The sequence below is a fragment of the Antechinus flavipes genome, chromosome 2 (genome assembly GCF_016432865.1).
Source record: "Antechinus flavipes isolate AdamAnt ecotype Samford, QLD, Australia chromosome 2, AdamAnt_v2, whole genome shotgun sequence".
Classification (NCBI taxonomy): Eukaryota; Metazoa; Chordata; class Mammalia; order Dasyuromorphia; family Dasyuridae; genus Antechinus; species Antechinus flavipes.
In genome coordinates, this window is record NC_067399.1 from 39,321,230 (window position 1) to 39,340,647 (window position 19,418).

Genomic DNA, 19,418 nt, shown 5'->3' on the forward strand with positions numbered 1-19,418 from the left:
TCAGCTGGAGAATGGCTAAATAAATTGTGGTATATGAATATTATGGAATATTATTATTCTGTAAGAAATGACCAACAGGATGATTTCAGAGAGGCCTGGAGAGACTGACATGAGCTGATGCTGAGTGAAATGAGCAGAACCGGAGATCCTTGTGCACGGCAACAAGATTATACAATAATCAATTCTGATGGACATGACTTTCTAACAATGAGATGACTGAGGCTACTTCCAATGATCTTGTGATGAAGAGAGCCATCTATAGTCAGAAAGAGGACTGTGGGAACTGAATGTGGATCACAATATAACATTCTCACTCTTTTTGTTGTTGTTCACTTGCATTTTGTTTTCTTACTCATTTACTTCCTTTTTTTGATCTGATTTCTCTTGTGCAGCAAGAGAATTGTATAAATATGTTTATACATATCAGATTTAACATATATTTTAACATGTTTAACATATTGAATTGCTTGTCATCTAGAGGAGAGGGTGGGGAGAAAGAGAAAATCTGAAACAAAAGGCTATGCAAGGGTCAATGTTGTCAAATTATCTGTGCATATGTTTTGAAAATAAAAGGCTTCATTTAAAAAAGTATAGACAGAGAAAGCCTAATCTCATGCCCAACTTATTCTCTTTTCTTTATATCATTTACTATGTTTACCAATAAATTATTAACCATAAAAAAATTTTCAGTTTTTTATATGTCTCTTTCATATCCTTTGCATATTTAAATGTTTAAGTTTGTTGATAATCATGTTCAGAATAAAAAAAGGAAAATTTGGGAGGCAGCCAGCTGCCACAGTGGTTAGAGTACAGGCCCTGTAGTCAGGACTCAGACACTTAATACTTACTAGATGGGCAAGTCATTTAACCCTGATTGCCTCATCAAAAAATAAGTAAAAATATTAAGAAAGAAAGCATTATTTACTCATCTTTGTTTTGTTCCCTGCAATCCTACGAATCCCAAACTACATTCTGCAGATCTAATAAAATCCAATCCTTCATTTATATTGTAATCAAGAACAGGATTACTATTAGAAATACTACACTATTTGTTGTCGTCATATTTGGAAAGGTTATTACATCATTACAAAATACAAATTGCCTCTTCTTTTCCTGAAAGTCTGAGGTGTCATTTCAAGTTGCTCCCAAAGTTCCCACTATTTTTTTGTTTTTATTTTTACAAAATTGTGAAATGAACTGACCAAAAAGGAAATTTCATTTTACCCTACTTCTGCTTTTGAAAGTGAATAAAACGGACCAGATGCAAGCAAAGAAATCATTCCAGCGTTTGACAGCTGAAATTAACCGAAGACTCCTATCACTTCTGCCAACAAAGGTACTATTTCTCTGAATTCTTCCCAATGATTACTGCCTAAGAGATTCTTTCTATCCATCCTAGGTGGGAGAGTCTAGAGATTGGGTTATAGGATCTATAATTAAATGTTGTTTTAATGGGTGAAAAATAACTTTTTCTAGGCCCTCTAACTCCAGAGTCTATGTTCTTTCCACTGTTCTTGATTGAGTCCTTGAGCTATATAATAGCATCCACTTTAGAGAAGAACCCCTCTTGACTGTCCCAATTGACAGAGATTGCCTTTTTGACTGTGAAGTGTTCAATCTAATGTAACTTAGCAGAAAGAGGACAGGGAACAGTGTATAACAGATATTTTATTTCATGCTTCCACCATCACCAAGATTGCAATAGGATGGTGCATTTGATTGGAAGAACTACAGTTTTTTAGCCTGGGGAAACAAATCTGAGGGAGTATATGATAGTAACCTTTAGGAATTTGAAGGGCTATCACAAGAATAAGAGATTCAACCTGATTTATTTGGCTCCAGGAGCTGGGAGCAATGGTTGGAGGTTGAAATGAAATAAATTTGGGCTTGATGACAGAAGACAGCTTTCTGTAATTGGAATTGTTCATAAAGAGATTGAGCTGCCATCCAGGGTGATGGGTTCACCTCATTGAAACAAACACTGGATGATCAATTTTTAGACATGCTATGATAAAGGCTTCTTTTTGGTTCTGCCTTGGATTTGATCAGGGGCTTTTCAATTTTTTGTATTGTGGATATTTTGGGCAATAGTTTGGTGAGGTCTTTGGGTTGTTTCTCAGGCTAAGATTTCTAAATCCATAAAATAAATGCATAAGATTACAAAGAAAACCAAAAGTTAGTAAAAAAAATAGAGATATAATATTTTCTTGTACAAGTCTACAAAACACCTTGCCCCAAAAACCAATCTTTGAACCTCTTAAGGGTTTGGTTAAGATCCTTTGAACTAAAGGAATACTAAGGTTCCTTCCAATTCTGAAATTCTTTGGTTTACTTAATCATCTGATGGATATGCAGGTCAAAATAGTAGCAAAGGATCCTGGGGCTGTTTAAAAAATGAGTAAGATATAATCTCTATCCTCAAAAAGTCTAGTCATTTAGAAACAACTATATAGAAACAACAATTTGTTTCACCACCTGCAGCTCGTGACTCTCTCTATTTCTTTCTTTAGCAATACAAAGTCATCATGGCTATGGTACCTGAAATCACTTGTGAGGAGATGGATTTTTACAGGTAAGTGGAAAGACTGAGTTGAATGACAAGTAGTAATTAGTTGCAAGTTTGTCCTGCCCCAGGAAAGAAGACCAGGATCAATGATTTAGCAAGTTACATAGGTCCTTGAAAAAAAAAACTTTCAAATTTTTCCACAAAAAAAGACAATCAAAAATTAATATCACCTCAGTTTTTTCATGTATAAAGTAAGGAAATTGCATGAGGTATTTTCTGTAGTTCCTTCATGATGCAAAATTCTAATCCAATCTCTCTCTGCTTCTTTTTACTTGCCACAAAAACCCATTATAGTTATGGATATTGTCAATTAGGCATCAGTTCATCTACAGAGTTCAGAGGAAATGGTTGGGGGAAGTGCATTAGGATAGTGGGATTAAGTTGGGAAAGGAACAAAAGGAAAAGATGGAGAATCAGGTATTGGATTGTTGAGAGTCTCCTTTGCAAAAACTGGCTTAGGAGTCTAGACTTTTATTTTACTTCACTAGTTATTCCTTAGTATCTTTAATGATAGCTGATCCGGGACTTAGTTACTAGATCTTTCCCTCCCTGATAATACACTTCCCAGTTCCTACTTAATAAGACCAAAGTCAGCAACAAGAGACTTTTCATAGCCTGACTATGGGTCCAGTCCCACTGATCACTCCTTTAAACCTCAAATTAGCTCATAGATTAATCACTCTTTAGGTCATGCTGTGCCTTTCCCGAGGAAGCTTGTCAGAAACACCTCAGGGATTTGCTTAAAGAGACTTTTGCACAAGAAGAAAGACCCCCACTTATGAGATGTAACCTAATGGCTTCTTTGGTTTTGTTTACAGGGATAATGAACACCAATTTTATGAATCAGATGGTCCCAACCAAAAGAAGGTAAGGTTCTTGGCTAGCTTCTTTTATAACCTAAATTCTGGGTCACAGGGTAGAGGGATGTAAGGAGGGGGATGACTTTTACATGGTAAACAAGTCTAGGCTCTACTACTCTGAACTCACAGGAAAAACCTTTGAATTGTTATTTTTTTTTATCTCTGCATAAGAGTTAGAATGTATTGTAGAATCAGAGGCCCTGGGTTTGAATCCCAGCTCTATGACCATAATCAAATCACTTAACCTCTCTCAAGTTATTTTCTCATCTACAAATGGTGGGGAGGGAGGGATATAGACTAAGTGGTTTCTGAAGTCCAGTCTAACCCTAGATCTATGATTACATGCCATAAGTGGGACCTATGACAATTCTATCTTCCTAGAAATTATATTTATCTAGCAGCAAGCTAGATCCTAACAGACTTTGCATAACCAGATACATGCTAAACACTGATGCTGACATTGGAAATGGAAAGCTGGGACTGAAAAAAGATCGGCCATAAAAAAATAAATTTGGATTCTAATTCTAGCTGTCCCAAGCTATGAGACCTTGACCAGATTAAGTCATTTCTCTGGGTCTCACTTTTTTCTCTGTAAACTCTCCAACAGTCTACCATTGTAAGTGATAAGTGGAATCTCTTTCCAACCTAAATAAATCCCTGGAAAGGGTGATTACCCAGAGAAAAAACAAATAAGAACTCAACAACCCTGGACCACCAACTCCATTGTTTCCCTGCAGGGTTATCTCCAGTGTCCGGATCTTTGCCCCAAGGAAAGTCTCTTGGGAGAGGATGACATCCAGCTGAAATTCACTGCTCAGCCTCATCGATTCTATCGAACTGTGGTGGTAGTTGTTGCAATTGAAAAGATGAAGCATCTGAATGAAACCTGCTCCCAGTTCTTCCAGGATAATGATCTTATGAATATTTTCACAACCATCTTTCAAGAAGGTAAGAAAACTAAGAGACAGATGCTGGGTCTTTCCTATTCCTTACCCCTCCCCAACACTAACATACATAGTTCTCTTTTTCTTAATGCTTTGGACAAACATTTTTATCATACTTTTAGTTTTGGAAAGCATTTGACAAACATTGTAATAATGATAAGGAAATGACTAGAGTAAAGTTTGCAAAGCACTTTGCAAGTATTATCTCATTTGAACTTCAAAACCCTGAAAGTTGTTATTATCCCCCTTTCTAGATGAAGAAACAGAGGTAAACAAAGGAAAGTCACATTTCCCCCAGTCATATAGTTAATAAGTATTGGGGTTAGGATTTGATTGCTGGTTTCTCCTGTTGCCAGATTCATCACTTTTCTCAATCTACCAAGCTCAAATTCTCCTGAAAGAGCACTTTCTAAGAAGGTTTAGGATAAGAAAAGGAAAAAAGAATAGTGGATTGAGCCAATGGCAAAATCTCCAGGTGAAATTATATTTCACATAAAGATACTGGGAAGATTTCTAAATAGTATATATGTTCTATTTTTCAGAACCCATAATCAAGAACTGTGATATGTATGAGTCTGACCTCCCCTTTCCATTGGCATTCTCCCGGGATTATACCATTCAAGACATAAATCAAAAATGCCTTACCTTGTCCAGTGCCAGTGAATTGCAAGCTCTTCATCTCAACGGACAGAACATAAGCCAACAAGGTAACTTCTGACATCTTGTCTTTCTTTTTTACTGTCCATAACTTTTGGTCTCTACAGTTGGTCTCCCACTTAGATTAATCCTCATAGCCTCTGTCTTGTGTCTATTGCACTATCATCCAGTGGACACTTTGCTAGGTCTCATGAAAAAAGATTGTCTGAATACAGATTGGCTCAAATGACAGTCAGTTTGGGACTCAGTGATTGCTTCTTTATTTGATTTAGTTGCATGAGAATGATCACAGCATTAGTAGGGAAACCACTTCATATCATCTCCACATTTCTCTTGGATTTTTTAATCTCCAGAAACTAAGTTTCTGTCTCAAATATTTAATTTTCCAAAGGAAACTAGTTTTAAGATTGAAAGTAGAAAAAGCCAAAAATAAAAAAAGGCTTCAAACCTAGATCTCTTTATTGTGAGTTATCTCTAAAATTCCTTGTATCAAAATGGAGAGAAAAGAAAATGTTACTGTAAGTAATCCTCTAGAAAATCTTCAATAATGGATTGAATTTTTATTCTAAAAAGTTTCCCTATCATAGAAGTTCATCAGAATCCCTACCCTACTCCTCAGCTAGTAAAAGCCAAGGAAAAAAGCAGATGTGTTGGCAGAAGAAATGTGTGAGAGTGAGTGGAGTGATTGACCTGCTTCTCTCCTGAACTTCCACTTTCCTTGAAAGATAGAGTCATTTGAGCAAAAAAAGCTACCTATTTTCTACTCTCATTTGGCAATAGGAAAGTCTGCTGTGTTCACCAAGAAGTAAAAGTGATTTTGGAGCTTCTGATTGGGACATCTTTGACTTAGAAGGCTCAAAAAATGTGAGCTCAGTAACATATGCTCAATTTAACCATCATCCCTCCACTCATTTCTCAATTTTACTCCTCACATTTCCATACCCATTTATGGCCTCACTCCCAGAAATATGGTCCTCTTGGGTTGTTCACCTTTCCCAACAACTTCTCTAAAAAGAGGTTCTTAACTTGGGGTACCTGAACTTTTTTTAAAAAAATAATTTAACAATAGAATTTCACTAGAAGTGATTTCTTATGTATTCTTATATTTTTAAAATTTTTATATATTTAAGGACCTTATTCTGAAAAGTGATCTTTAGACCTCACAAGACTACCCAAGAAGTCCATGATACAAGCAAAATTAAGAATACCTGTTCTGGAATTTCCATTGACCACACTGTTTCTTTTTTTCTTTTTCAGTAATTTTCAGCATGAAGTACTTCCTTGGTGATATAGGCTCCCAGAAAACACATGTTGTCCTCTGTATCAAGAAAAATAATTACTATTTGTCTTGTGTGAAGCGTAACGGGAAGCCCATTCTACAGCTAGAGGTGAGGATACTAAGAATAAAGACCACTTTCAATTCTATTTTTTAAAAATCACTTGTCTCCCATAGCCAGGTAGTTCAAGATGGCCAAATTTTTCCCCAGTAAAATGATAGAGGACATGGATTTGATTCATTTGCATATATTTTCCAAGCTCCTGATGCCAAGCTCCTGAGAAAATAATATTGGTTCATTCATGTATTTTCCAGTCTCTCCCTTAATCGGAACTTGAATAAATATTTATTTAGCATCTACTGTGTACAAAATTCAAAGTAACATATCCCAAGATGCCTAAGACTTAGCTACAAAGAAGAACAAAATTCTCCCTCTAATCACCCCAAAATGCAAACAGAATTCAAGAATTGTGACTTCTAGCCCATGCCTTTTTACCATTATCTCATTGTAACATCGATTTTTTTTTTTTGGCCAACCTAAGGATCTTCTCAATCAACTCCTACTTAAGTACCAGAGATAAAGTCATAGTTTGGGGATTAGAAAGGACCTTAGAGAATACCTAGTGCAATGTCTTCATTTTAGAAAATCTGAGGTCCAATGAAACTAAGTCTACAGGATTTGAATTCAAGTTGTTCTGCCTCTAACTTCAGCGTTCTAGCCCTTTTGATGTTTGAAAAAAAAAAACTCTGAAGTTTTCTTGTTCCTTTTCTCATGAAAACTGTTTTAATCATTTGCAGCAAGTTGCCAATTTCCCCAGCAATAACCCGGACAGGCGATTTATCTTCAACAAGACAGAAATCAATCATAAGACTGAATTTGAGTCTGCGGAATACCCCAACTGGTATATCAGCACCTCCCAAATGGATGAGCAGCCTGTCTTCCTGGGGAACATGAGAGGGGGTGAAGACATAACCAACTTCATTTTGGAGGATCTCTCTGAAATTGACTCTTAAGCATCAAATCAGCGTTTACTGCATCCTCCAGGACCTAGGCAGAAGGGAGAAGAAAAGGGATTTGGGGAGTTTATATGTTATACATATGACATATAATCAACTCAGGCCTTAATATGTTCTTTGGAAATCTCTGTTGCTACCATTCAGATGCTGACTTTGCTCAGGGAGAGGCCCCATGGCCCTTTTCAATGCCTGACCAAGCAGAATCTGGTGAAAACATGATGGTAGTTGGACTTTCTTTCAAGGTGGAAGCTTGAGTGCAGGAAGTTTGCCAGAAAAGAAGCATTAGAAGAGAGAATTTAGAGAAAGGAAAAAAAATGAGCAAAAAGGCAAAAGAGACCTCTGAGCTGTGAAATTTAGTAAGAATACAAAATAGGAAGTACTACGGAGTCACTAGCTCAAAGGTCTCTTGGGTTGCTGATTCTAAATGGGCTAGGCTATGATTGAGCCCTGTCAAATGTGACGTGCTCAAAAGCTGCCCTGTTATTTCCCAGAGACAAAAGCAAATAGCATCTACCAAGATTGGGCCTCTCCTGAATCACCCATAGCTATCTCCCCAAGCCTGGGTTATTTCCAAACTCCTCCAATGCTCTCTCTCCAATCTTTAGCAACTGCTTGTTTGTCTGTTTATTTATTTATTTATTTAATATTCAGTCTGTCTGTGAATGCTCATGTCTATTTAATTCTCAGAATGAAAGGGCCAAAATGAGCCAAATCAGTAAAACTTGATGTCTGTAAAACTGAATTAATTTATGTTGTAATGGTCTACTCAAGGGCCTACAAATGGAAGGGTGAATATTTATGAGAAGGGAAACATGGCCTGATAATCTCAGTGTTTCCATAATAAACTTTGATTAAATGTGGATTTGTCTGCCTATCCATTGTCTTCTCTTCTATAAGTCATAGGGAAGTGAGAAGAGAGTTCTTTGAAACCCACTATGACATAAATCTATGGATTAAACTGAGATGTACTCTCATTAGCTGCTATCAAATACTGGTAAAATTACTAATTTGGGACCCACATCCAAACCTCTTCAGCCTCATACAGACCCACAGATAAGGAATTGTGAAGACCGAGTTAGCCCCCTGGATATCTTAGAATCAGCCAGAGTCAGGATAAGCAAAAGTCATTGGTCTTTATTTTTTGGTCTTTAGAGGTAGGATTGAATTAGATGGACACAGAATCTCCACGACCTCCTTCTTCCTCATCTACCAACAAAGTGACCCTGGCTAATCTTACTTCACCCCCAGTTCCTCCTACAATTCTCTGTATGCGCCAATTATCGAGCCAGCACAGAATAGTGGGAAGGGCCATTGTCCAAGGATATGCTTATAGAATATTGTCCAATCAGTAATTAGCCTTAAGTGCTTGGTTGTCCAACCTCAGTGCATCAACTCAAGAGTTTCAGCCCTTTACAAGGAATGAGTTCTAAGAAGTCTACTTTCCCAGGGACACAAAATACCATTCGGGTCCCCACTCCCTGTCCCATACTCAAAATGATGCCCCAAGAAGAAAAGGGAGAGGTGAAAGGTCTGGCCACCAGATGCTGCAGAGCAGAATTCTAGAATGAAGGGATCTCAGCCTCTTTAGCACTTTCTGTTTTAGAGGCAGGATTTTATCAAGTTTTCTACAAGATGAAGAAAGGTAGCTTTTTTCTAACCAATATCGAAAAAGCATCTTGCACTAGTGTCTCTAATTCCTGTGAAAAGGACCAGATCAAAGGGCCCAGTTCTTGGAACATAACCAAATATTCTCTGCCTGGATCCAGTCCAAGTCATCACATACAAACCTGGAATGAGCTCCCTTCTGGACATAACTCAGGAGTTTGCACTGTCTAGTGGCAAAGAATTATCTAATTGGTTGCCGATACCAAGACAATCAATAACTCAGCAATTGCTGAGCCAGGATTTGAATACAAAAGGGAACTGTTCATTCCTATCTTGACTTTTTTCCTTTGTAGTTTCCATGAGGGAGGAATCCTTTTAACTGCTACCATGACTCAGATGGGAAGAAGGGCATCTATCTATCACTTGGTCATAGAAGCCATGAGCATCTCTTCTCTCTGTGATTGTTCTTTCTTCATCTTAGGTGAATGAGTACTTTGAGAGTATGTGTCCAGATAACCTTATGAATAAAGATCCAAGGGATCTATCAAAAGTCCTGTCACCAGTCAGAGTTGAACAAAAACTGTCAGGGACAGAGATAAACACTGAAGAAAAAAACACAAAAAATAATAGCCACTTAAGGAAAGATGGCTTCCAAAAATGTGACCCCCTCAGGGTAGAGATGAGTGACCATCTCTCCAGAAAATCGTTGATGTTCAAGAGGCTAGCAGAAATTTATATCTAAAGGAAAATCCTAGAGACAAAGGCAAATAGCCTCTGCCAAGATTGGATCTCTACTGAATCACTCATAACTATCTGCCCAAGCTCAGATTATTTCCAAACTCCATTCTATGAAAGGGGAAAAGGTATTTCCAGAGTGGAAATTGTAGTTGCCCCTTTGCCAGACTTCTCTCTGTATGTTTCTTGCTACTGTCATACTTTAAGTTTAAGCCCATTCTGCTATGGCCATAGTATATGTTGTGGGACAGAAACAGAATTAAGGAGAAAATTTTATAACAACTGTTCTTACTGTAGCACTTTAGAAAATATCTTTTCTAAAGGCTAAGTCTGGCAGACTAATTATTAATGGGGATCTCATTGATGGGGACTCAGAAACAACAGTACTAGGAATATAACTCCTCAGGATACTCCTGGGATCCTAAAATTATTTAGTAACAGTCATTCCTCTGAGGACTCAGCTTGTAAATACAATTGTAAGTTGTCAGAGAGTCCAAAATGATGCAACATCTATGATGCTATGATTTCTTCATTTGGATATAAGCCAAGCAAAGCTGCAGGAAAGCTATGGCCCTCAGGGAATTCAGATTTCTCCTTTGACTTTATATGAAGTATACCAATCCCATTTCCATATTACAGAGAAGGGAGCCCATTATCTTTTTGGTTGCTTGAATCATTCCAACTTCTACTGCTAAAACATGCAACCAACCTGAGAACAAGGTTTCTTAATCATGTCTTTACTCATCTAAAGAAAGTCTGCTTTTGTCCATCTAGCAGTATGTGTCACTTCGTGAGCCTTCTCCCCTCACTCTAAACCAGGCTGTGTCTCAGAATCACTATTTCAAGAAGTACGTCAAACAAATTACCAGCTAGGATCCTTTGTTCCTGCTAAGGAGAATCACCTTTAAGCAGTGAGACAGTCAGTCTATAAGCATTTAATGAGTACTTTACAATGTACCAGACAATAATTGTGCTTAGTCCTAGGAATATAACTACAAGGAATAAATTATCCCTATTCTCAAAAAATGACATTCTAATAAAAGAGATAAGAAATTTTGAATTAAAAAGTCCGTAACCATAAAATACAATTTGCCATATTTATTATTGAGATTCACAAATGATTGATGATGAAGAAAAATTAATCTATTTGCTTTGAGAAAACTAGATGGTACAGTAGATAGAGTGCTGGGCCTACAGTTGGATAATCTGAATTTAAATCCAGTCTCAGATAATTTTTAGCTATGTGACCTTGGGCAAGTCACTTAACTCTGTCTCACTTTCCTCACCTGTAAAATGAGGATGGTAACTGCACCTATCTCATAAGATTGTTGAGGATCAAATGAGATAATATTGGAAAAGTACTTAGCACATATGAGATGCTGTCTGTATTTATTCCAGTAATAAACTGAAAGAACATCTTAAAAGTATACATGCAGAATACATTCTAAAGCCAAGACAATTTTTCTGCCAAAAATAAAGTGAGATTTTTTTTTCAAAATTTATGTCTCACACCAAAGGAGTTGGATGAATTCTACAAGGCTATTTACAGGATTAGTGAATGTAAAAAGGCTCATTTGACAAGAGAAAAGTTAGTACCAAAAGTGACCCTTAGCCAGTTCACAGTACCCAGGAAACAGTCTAAAAGGAGCCTAGATCCTGAAAAGATACATGAAAGATATATTAGTGGAGAAAAGGATGTCATGAGAAGCTGCATGAAGCTAAGAGAGGGGATGCGAGGGTAGCTATCAGAAAGAAAAAAACCAGGACTATGGAAGCAAGAGGGGTAGATCTAGAACAAGGAATGCTGGGACTAAGTGTGGCTGAAACCTCCCTCTCCCTTCAACAGAGCCAAGATGATAATCCTTTCTCCTTGGGCTCCCTAATGGAAGCCAAAATCTTTTCCTCTTAACCAGAGAAAATTTTGATTGCCTTTTTTATTTTCATATTTGTTTTTCTTTATAAAGGGTTCATTACAAATTATTGCAATTCTGAATGTATTTACAGGAGAAGAGAAAATAATTTGAGGAAGGAGCAATCTCTGAGAAGAAAAAAATACAATATGTCTAAAATTGAGATTTCTTGCTGGGGCATTTATCTAACTGGGGGCTTGGAACTATTTTAAAAATGGGATATATATGTGTATATTTATATATATGTGTATATATAAATATGCACATATATAATAAAATAAATAACATGCATATTCTATCTGTATTATATCTCCAAGCTATAGATATATGTAAACACATATATATGTGTGTGTATGTATGTGTTATATACATATGTATATGCATATGTGTGTGTCTACTCACATGTGCTTCTCTGTTTTGAAAAAATTGAATCAAAGGATAGACAGGTACCTAGATAGATAGATATCCTTTGACACAACTTTCCAGAACAGAGGAGGAGTGATTATACCAGAAATTAAGTAGTATGAAAAAAGTAAATAAGAGTCATTGAACAACTTTGTTTAATATCCCACCCCACCACTGATATATCAATAAAAACTCATTCTTAAAATCATTGAAACTTTGCATAAAATAATTTAATTAAATTATGATGCCAGAAGCAAATTAGCAAAAGACTGAGAAGGCAAGAGAAGATGAAAAAAATTAAATGAGTCATTGAACAACTCTGTTCAAGACCCCATTCTACCACTGATATATCAATAAAAATTAATTTTAAAAATATTTGATAGCTTTGCATAGAAGAGTTTAATTGAGTGATGAGGTTAGAAGCAAGAGAGCAAAAGGTTGAAAAGAAAGCAAGAGAAGAAGAGGTAATAAATATATATATTTTTGGAGAAATCTGGTTGACTAAGTGAAGAAAACTGTAGAATTATAGTCCATGGAGATAATAGAGTCTATCCTGTAAGGAGTTGTTTTTTGCCTGGGGTGGAGTGGTTAGGATAAGGAACATTCAAGCATGTTTGTAGTTAGTAAGCAGGAAATGGATATGGAGAGACTGAATATTAGAAAAAGAGGATGAAAGAGAAAGGAAACTGGAAAAAAGGAGGCAATGGTGGGAAATGATGGAAAAGATTCAAATGATATAAAATAGGGGAGAGAATGACGGAAAAAAGGAGAACAAGAGCTCACAGCAATTGGCCTTGGTTTTCTATGAGAAGGATGGGATTCTCAGGTGAGAACATTGGGCAATGGGACTCTCAGCAGTTTGAGATCTTTAAGGAAAAAAGAGAGGAGAAAACTACCCACATCTCTCCCAAGTCAGACACAATAAAGAGTAGCATATAGAAAATAGAATGAAAAGCAAGAGAGAACCGGAGCCTCAGAAGATTATTCTTTTAAAGAACACGGCCCAAAATAAAATGGACTCAAACACTCTGGAGGAGAATGTGGCTCTGAAAGGGCAGTGCTTATTTTAAAGGAAAATAATAGATGAAAAATTTGGGAAGTGGCAATGTTTCCATGCGGGAAATCCAAGAATATGAAAAATAGAATGTAATGAAGAGCATTTGGGTGAAGATTAAGGAATTAATAAACAGAAATAATAATGATAATAGGCTTACAAAGTGCATACAAATCTCTCATTTTATCCTCACAACAACCCTGGGGGGGTGGTGTTATTATTGTCCCCATTTAACAGATGAGGAAACTAAGGCAAATGCAGGTTAAGTGACTTGCCTGGAGCCAGATTTGAACTCAGGTTCTCCTAATTTCAAGTCAATTGCTCTACATACATGGAATTCAAGAAATAAATGGAGGCAAAATCTAGTCTAATGCAATACAACAAGTATTTATTAAGGACTCCCCAGCTGCAGTGCATTGTCATGATGAGATAATGATCAAGAACTTCAAATATCTAGCATCTGCTGACTATTTCTCTTCCAAAAAAAAAAAAAAAAGAAGAAGAAGAAGAAATCAACTCAGTCAGCTCGTTTCAGTGTTCATCTAATTCTTTAAAAGTGGAAGAAGCAACAAAAAGAAAGTACTATTTCTGACCCTACTACTTGCCAATAAGGATGAACTGGCTGCGGAAGTAGAGCTGATGAGAACCTTAGAGAGAAGTGAATCCTCTATCTTAGAATGTGAAAACTAGTTCCAAAATATGAAAACTATTTTAAGAATTCATAGAAAGGGCAGGGAGGATACATGGACCCCAAATTCCATAAGGGAAATTACTCCAAGACAATTGGAAGTCTTCAACCTGAAGACTTCAAACCTGAAGTTCTGAAGACAAAAATAGTAATTATCCCCCCCAAAAGAAAAAAGATTGATATAGTGAAAGAAACCAATATGGCTCCAGAGAAGGCTCTTCAGCCAAATCAGATTTGTGAACTATATGCATAAAAGTGAGAAGTAAGGGCAGTAGAGCTGAGGTGCTGAGGTGGGGAAAAATACTGATAATAAAAAATTAGGTTTTGGGGGGAGGGTTGGGGTCAAGAGGAAGTTAAAAGAAGAACTAAGATTTCTGCTGTGAGTGAATGGGGTGATAATAATTGATGATAGTGAGATGACAGAATTACTTCTTATTATTTGAGTTTGATTTTATTTAGTTTTCTGCCAAGGACTTGGTTTTGCAATAGAAGGTTGAAACAAAAAAAAAAAATTAACAGGGAGATGTAACTCAATAAAAAGGAGAAGGTGGTAAGGGAGAATTTGCATGTCCTCAATGAGTTGAAAACACCAGGCTGGAATGAATCATGTCTTGTGGTATTAAAAAGAACTTGCTAAAAAGAAATTAAAAATAAAATAAAATAAAAATAAAAAAGTAAAAAATAAAATTAAAAAAAAGAACTTGCTGCCTTATGCTTTGATTATGGACCCATTGCCCTTGATCTTAGAAATATTATGGGAACCAGGAAAGGTGCTAGAATATGGCAGAAAGGGAAAGATTGTTTAGATTGAGGTGGGGAGGGAAGGAAGGCAAGAAAATGGATTAGTGTTTGTGTGTTTGACTTCAATTCCAGGAAAACCTTCTAAACCATCTGATTAAAGGGGTGGTTTTCGAGTATTTAGAAAATGAAGCAGTCATCAACTAAATACTAGCAGGATTTAAATAAGAACCAGTCACATATCAGACTATTCCCATTTCTTTTGGTGACAAGCTAACAAAAATGGTATGTCAGGAGAAAGACCTAATGGCCCTCCTTGAATTCAGCAAGTCATTTGACAAAGTTTTTAATGCTCTCCTAAGGGAAAATAGCAAGAGATTAATACAACTACACATCTTTGTAGGATCATAGTATCATGGGTACAGAACTGGAAGGGACATTCACAATCAACTGATTCAATCTTTTCAAGAGGAAGTTGAGGCGCAGAAGTATAAACGAATGTTCCAAAGTGCATGCAGAATATAAATAGCAGAGACAGAAGTCAAATTTGGGTCTTCTTACCAAATCCAAAGCTCTCTTGTGGTACCATAAGTGCATCTCATAACTGGCTGAATGACAAAATCCAAAAACTGTCAGTTAACAAGTACATGTCAACTTGAAAAAGAAGCTCCAGGGGAGTGTCACAAAGATTTGCTGTTCTATTTAACATTTTGCCACTGGCCCTCCAGTATTCAATATTTTAATCAATGACCTGGATAGAGAGAGTGGTTGAACCAATGGATAAAGAGCTGGGCCTGGAGGCAGTAAGACCTGAGTGCAAATTCAACCTGACAGTAACCAGCTGTGTAATCCTAAACTAATCTCTGTCTACCTGTCTGTAAAGTGAGGGTTAACAATAGCATCTCCCTTTGGGTTGTGTGAAAATCAAATGAGATGTCTATAAAGTGCTTTGCAAACCTGAAAATACAATAGAAATGCTGGTTATTATTTTGGTGGTTGTTGCCATTGTTACTTTATTACCAGCTTTGTCAAATTTACAAATCACTCAAAAGCAAGAGGTATGGACAATACAATGGATGGTGAGTTAAACTTTCAGAAATCTTAACAAGCTAGCACTTCATCTGTTGGGAATATGATGAAAATAAGTTTTATCCTTGCATTCAAAATTATTTTTATTATTTATCTAAATTATTTTTCTATTTCTAGTTATTATATTTATATTCATTTTTAAAAGAAGCTCAGTTAGACTGGAAGGCATAAAAAAGAACTGAGAAATTAATGGATCTAATTCTCCATATGAAGCAAGTATGTGATAGTGAAGCTAAAAAACCCAATGCAGACCTGAGCTGCAATGAGAGGTATTGGGTCCAGGATTAAGTTGTAATGGTCCATTTGTACCTTGCTCTAGTTAGACCACGGGCAACTGGACAACGTTATGAACAAAATGCTAGGCCTGCAGTCATAGAGACTTATCTTAAATTCAAATCTGGTCTCAGATACTTACTAGCTATGTGATGCTAAGCAAGTCACCTAACCCTGTTTACCTCAGTTTCCTCATCTGTCAAATAAGCTGGAAAAAGAAATGGTAAAGCACTCCAGTATCTTTGTCAAGAAAATCCCAAAGGGGGCCACAAACAGTCAGAAAAAATTATGAAAAACAACAAACTTAGACCACTGCTAGAATATCGTTCTGAGTTCTGGATACCACATTCTAAAAAGGACACTGATAAAATGAAGACTATCAAGTAGAGGATTGTAATGGGTTACTTGGATTGTAAAAGTCTCTGAGTTGAAAGTATTAGTTGTGATACAGCCAAGATGTCAGAGAAAGTAGAAATAATGCAACCAAGTTTTTCTACACCTAAAAAATTAACATTCTCATGTGAAAGAAAGATTAGATTTATTCTGTTTGGCCTAATGACAAAATTAAGAATAAATGGTGGCAAAAAAGCAAATTTAAGCTTGATGATGTGAAACTTTTGTTAATTACACCCATCTAAGTGCCATCTCTTAAGGTCCCTCAAGGTCTTTGAATAAAATCCAAATGACTAATGTTCGGGTATGCTTCTAGAGGGGAGTCTTGTTTAGTTTTGGATTGGACTAGAGAAAGCCTCTTAAACTGTGGACTACAACCCCAAATGGGGTCTCATAACTGAATGTGGAAATCTCTAAATTATGATTTATTATCAGTAAATATTTGATTTGTATGCTTATTTTATATATTTATATGCCCAGAGTTGTGTAAAAAATTTTCAAGCAAAAAGAGGTCCTGAGAAGAAAAAATTTAAATCCTGGACTAGATAGTCTTTGAAGTTCTCACTAACTTTGATATTTTGATTATGAGTCTAGTTCTGCTTGAAGTCTTCTTCTGTGTCATGAACTCCCTTTGGCAGTTTGGCAAAGCCTATGGGTCTTTTCCTCAGAATAGGGTTGTTAAATAAAGAAAAGAAAATACAGAAGATGACAAAAGAAATCAATTATGGTGAAATATGCTTATCAAAATACTTTTTTAACTTCAAAGTTAAGAACAGTTGCCTTACATCATAGCCTATAGCACTTACGATGTCCATGTTTTCATACATACCTCCCATCTTCTCTTATTTCTCAAAATTCAAGGGGTGGCCAAGTATGGTACATAGTCAGAATTAAGGTGCAGAGTAAGAAAGAGATTTTCCAGGGTGACATTTGCCTTAGCGAATCATGCTTGAGAAGTTTTTTTAAATCTTTTCTGTGTCATGTTCTCTTCTGGTAACCTGGTCCAGCCAATGGACCACTTCTCAAAATGTTTTTAAATACATAAAATATCTAGAATTACAAAAGATACTAATTATACAGAAGAATAGCAAAGTATTAAAAAGCAAATTCACAGATCTCAAGTTAAGAATTCCTATTCTAGAACTGCAGGTTAAGAATGACCAAATCCTCCCTTTATCCTATTATTCATGCATTCATTCATTCATCACTAAATATTTATCGTACATTTCCTTTCTAACGTTCTTTCCTTAAACATGATTGGTTATTGGGAAGTCCCACAATTTTCCTCCTTGTCTTGTCCTACTTACACTCTCATTCTAGAGAAACTAGCAGGTCCAGTTGATATAGAAATGACCCTGAAGCTTAGGCCAGAGTGTCAGTGTGATAGCTGAAAGAAAGACACAAGTGCCATAAATACCCATCTTGGCAGTGTGACATATAATTTTTTTCCTTGGGTCTGACATAGAAAGAGAAGGTCAGAGATGAGATCTTTTCACTGTGTCTGGCCAAAGAGCCATTTTCACAATTCCCCAAGGATAATGTAGATAGCAGAATCAATGCTCAAAAGTATCCGGAGCACATCTCTGAACCAAACATACTACAATGGCTGTTTTCTCTCTGAAAATTGACTTCTCAGGCTTTGGCAAAACCAGCAATCCATGCTCTGAAAATTATACAATTTGGGGATAGTAAGGGAGCTTGATAGAGAGAATTTCCTCTGGGAATTGTACTAAAATATAAGAACTCCCCAGTACTAGAACTGTCTGAAAATAAAAAAGGTTTCCTCTTGAGTAATAAATTCTCCATGTCCAGAGGCCAAGCAGGGATCAGATGACCACTTTAGGAAATGGAGTAGAGAAGACTTATGCAGTGGGACTAGGTTCAAGTATTGGGTTGAACTAAATGGTCTCTAAGGCTATTTCTACCTTTAAAATGATTTGATTCTAGTAAAACATCTTGCAAATAAACGAATATGTCTCTGAATCCAGCAAGTGTGCCAAGTAATAAAATGAGTAAAATCATCGTGGATGAAGATAGATATAGGCTTTGGGGCATAGAGGAAGAAACTCATTAATTTTGGAGTGTCAGCAGCGAGTTTTAACACACACATACACACTTCCCACTCTACCCTTGTATCCGGTCCTACTGGAAGTTAAAGGGCAAGATAACTCTAAAAAATGGGTGTGATACCTACTTATATAAGGGTGTGGAAGATTGGCTTCCTCCCAGCTTAACTCACCTCTCAATCATGTCTTTGATCCTCAACTTGAGAGAATTAAGATACCAGAGTTTCTCTGCAGGAAATCTAGAACTAATAAATGTTACATGTTTAGAAGACATCTGAATATTTTTGCTTTGATTTAAAAAAAAAAACTACCTCATTTTAAGTCAATAAAATAAAATCCCTTCATCAATAAGAATTTATTAAATACCTACTATGTGACAAGCATGCGCTAAATATGAGGGTTAGAAAGAAACATAAAAACAAAAAATCAATAGAAGCAGAAAATGTTTTGGTCTCCAAAGTTTAAGACCACTGTGAGAAGTGGAACCGGTATAACCTGCTAAGGAATCACCCAAATTAACTTGACTCTTCTCTGATATCATGACTTTGTCATCCCTGGCACATTTTGTGTTCAGGAGATCTTGATTCAACTGGAAATTGAAAGGTCAAGAGAAGTTAAAAGAACTGTACGTGATCATAAATATAATTAGTAATTTTCAGAAGTGACTAAAATGACAGAAAATAGGAAAAGGAGGGGAAGTGGGAAAAACAGGCACACTAATGTCCTGTTCTGTGGAACTATAGAATAATTAGCATATGATTTTAACTAGTCCAATCATTCTGGAGAACAGTCTGGAATTCTGTCCAAAAAGCAAGAAAATTGTGTATCCTTTGGCCCAGAAATATCACTACTAGGTCTGTGCCTCAAGGAGATTAAAGGAAAAAAAAAAGACCCATATGTTCAAATGGATATATAGCATCTCTTTTTATAGTGGAAAAGAATTGGAAACTGAGGATGGCTCAACAAGAGGTAACAATTCTCTCTCTATCTTAGGGTATATATGTGTTTCTATGTCTCTGTCTCTGTCTCTGTTTGTCTGTGTTTATCTATCTTCGTCTCTTTTCCCATCTATGTGAATCTTTCTCTCTCCGTGTATCTGTGTCAGTCTATATGTCTGTGTCTGTCTGCCTATCTGTGTCTGT

At 36.4% G+C, this 19,418-nt stretch overlaps 1 protein-coding gene and 1 long non-coding RNA gene across 2 annotated transcripts; one reads left to right on the forward strand and one right to left on the reverse strand.

Moving 5' to 3' along the window:
- Positions 1–1,294: 1,294 nt before the first annotated feature.
- IL1B (interleukin 1 beta) lies at positions 1,295–8,180 on the forward strand. Its single transcript, XM_051974513.1, has 7 exons — positions 1,295–1,336; positions 2,511–2,572; positions 3,385–3,433; positions 4,164–4,374; positions 4,913–5,077; positions 6,285–6,415; positions 7,102–8,180. Exons 2-7 carry the CDS (start codon positions 2,526–2,528, stop codon positions 7,315–7,317), a joined length of 819 nt encoding a protein of 272 aa, XP_051830473.1. The 5' UTR covers positions 1,295–1,336; positions 2,511–2,525; the 3' UTR covers positions 7,318–8,180.
- Positions 7,265–18,529, reverse strand: LOC127547603 (uncharacterized). The gene is made up of 3 exons (XR_007950221.1): positions 18,450–18,529; positions 17,040–17,260; positions 7,265–7,351 (listed from the first exon to the last, which is right to left on the reverse strand). It is a non-coding gene; the product is annotated as an uncharacterized LOC127547603 (long non-coding RNA).
- Between the last annotated feature and the right edge of the window lie 889 nt (positions 18,530–19,418).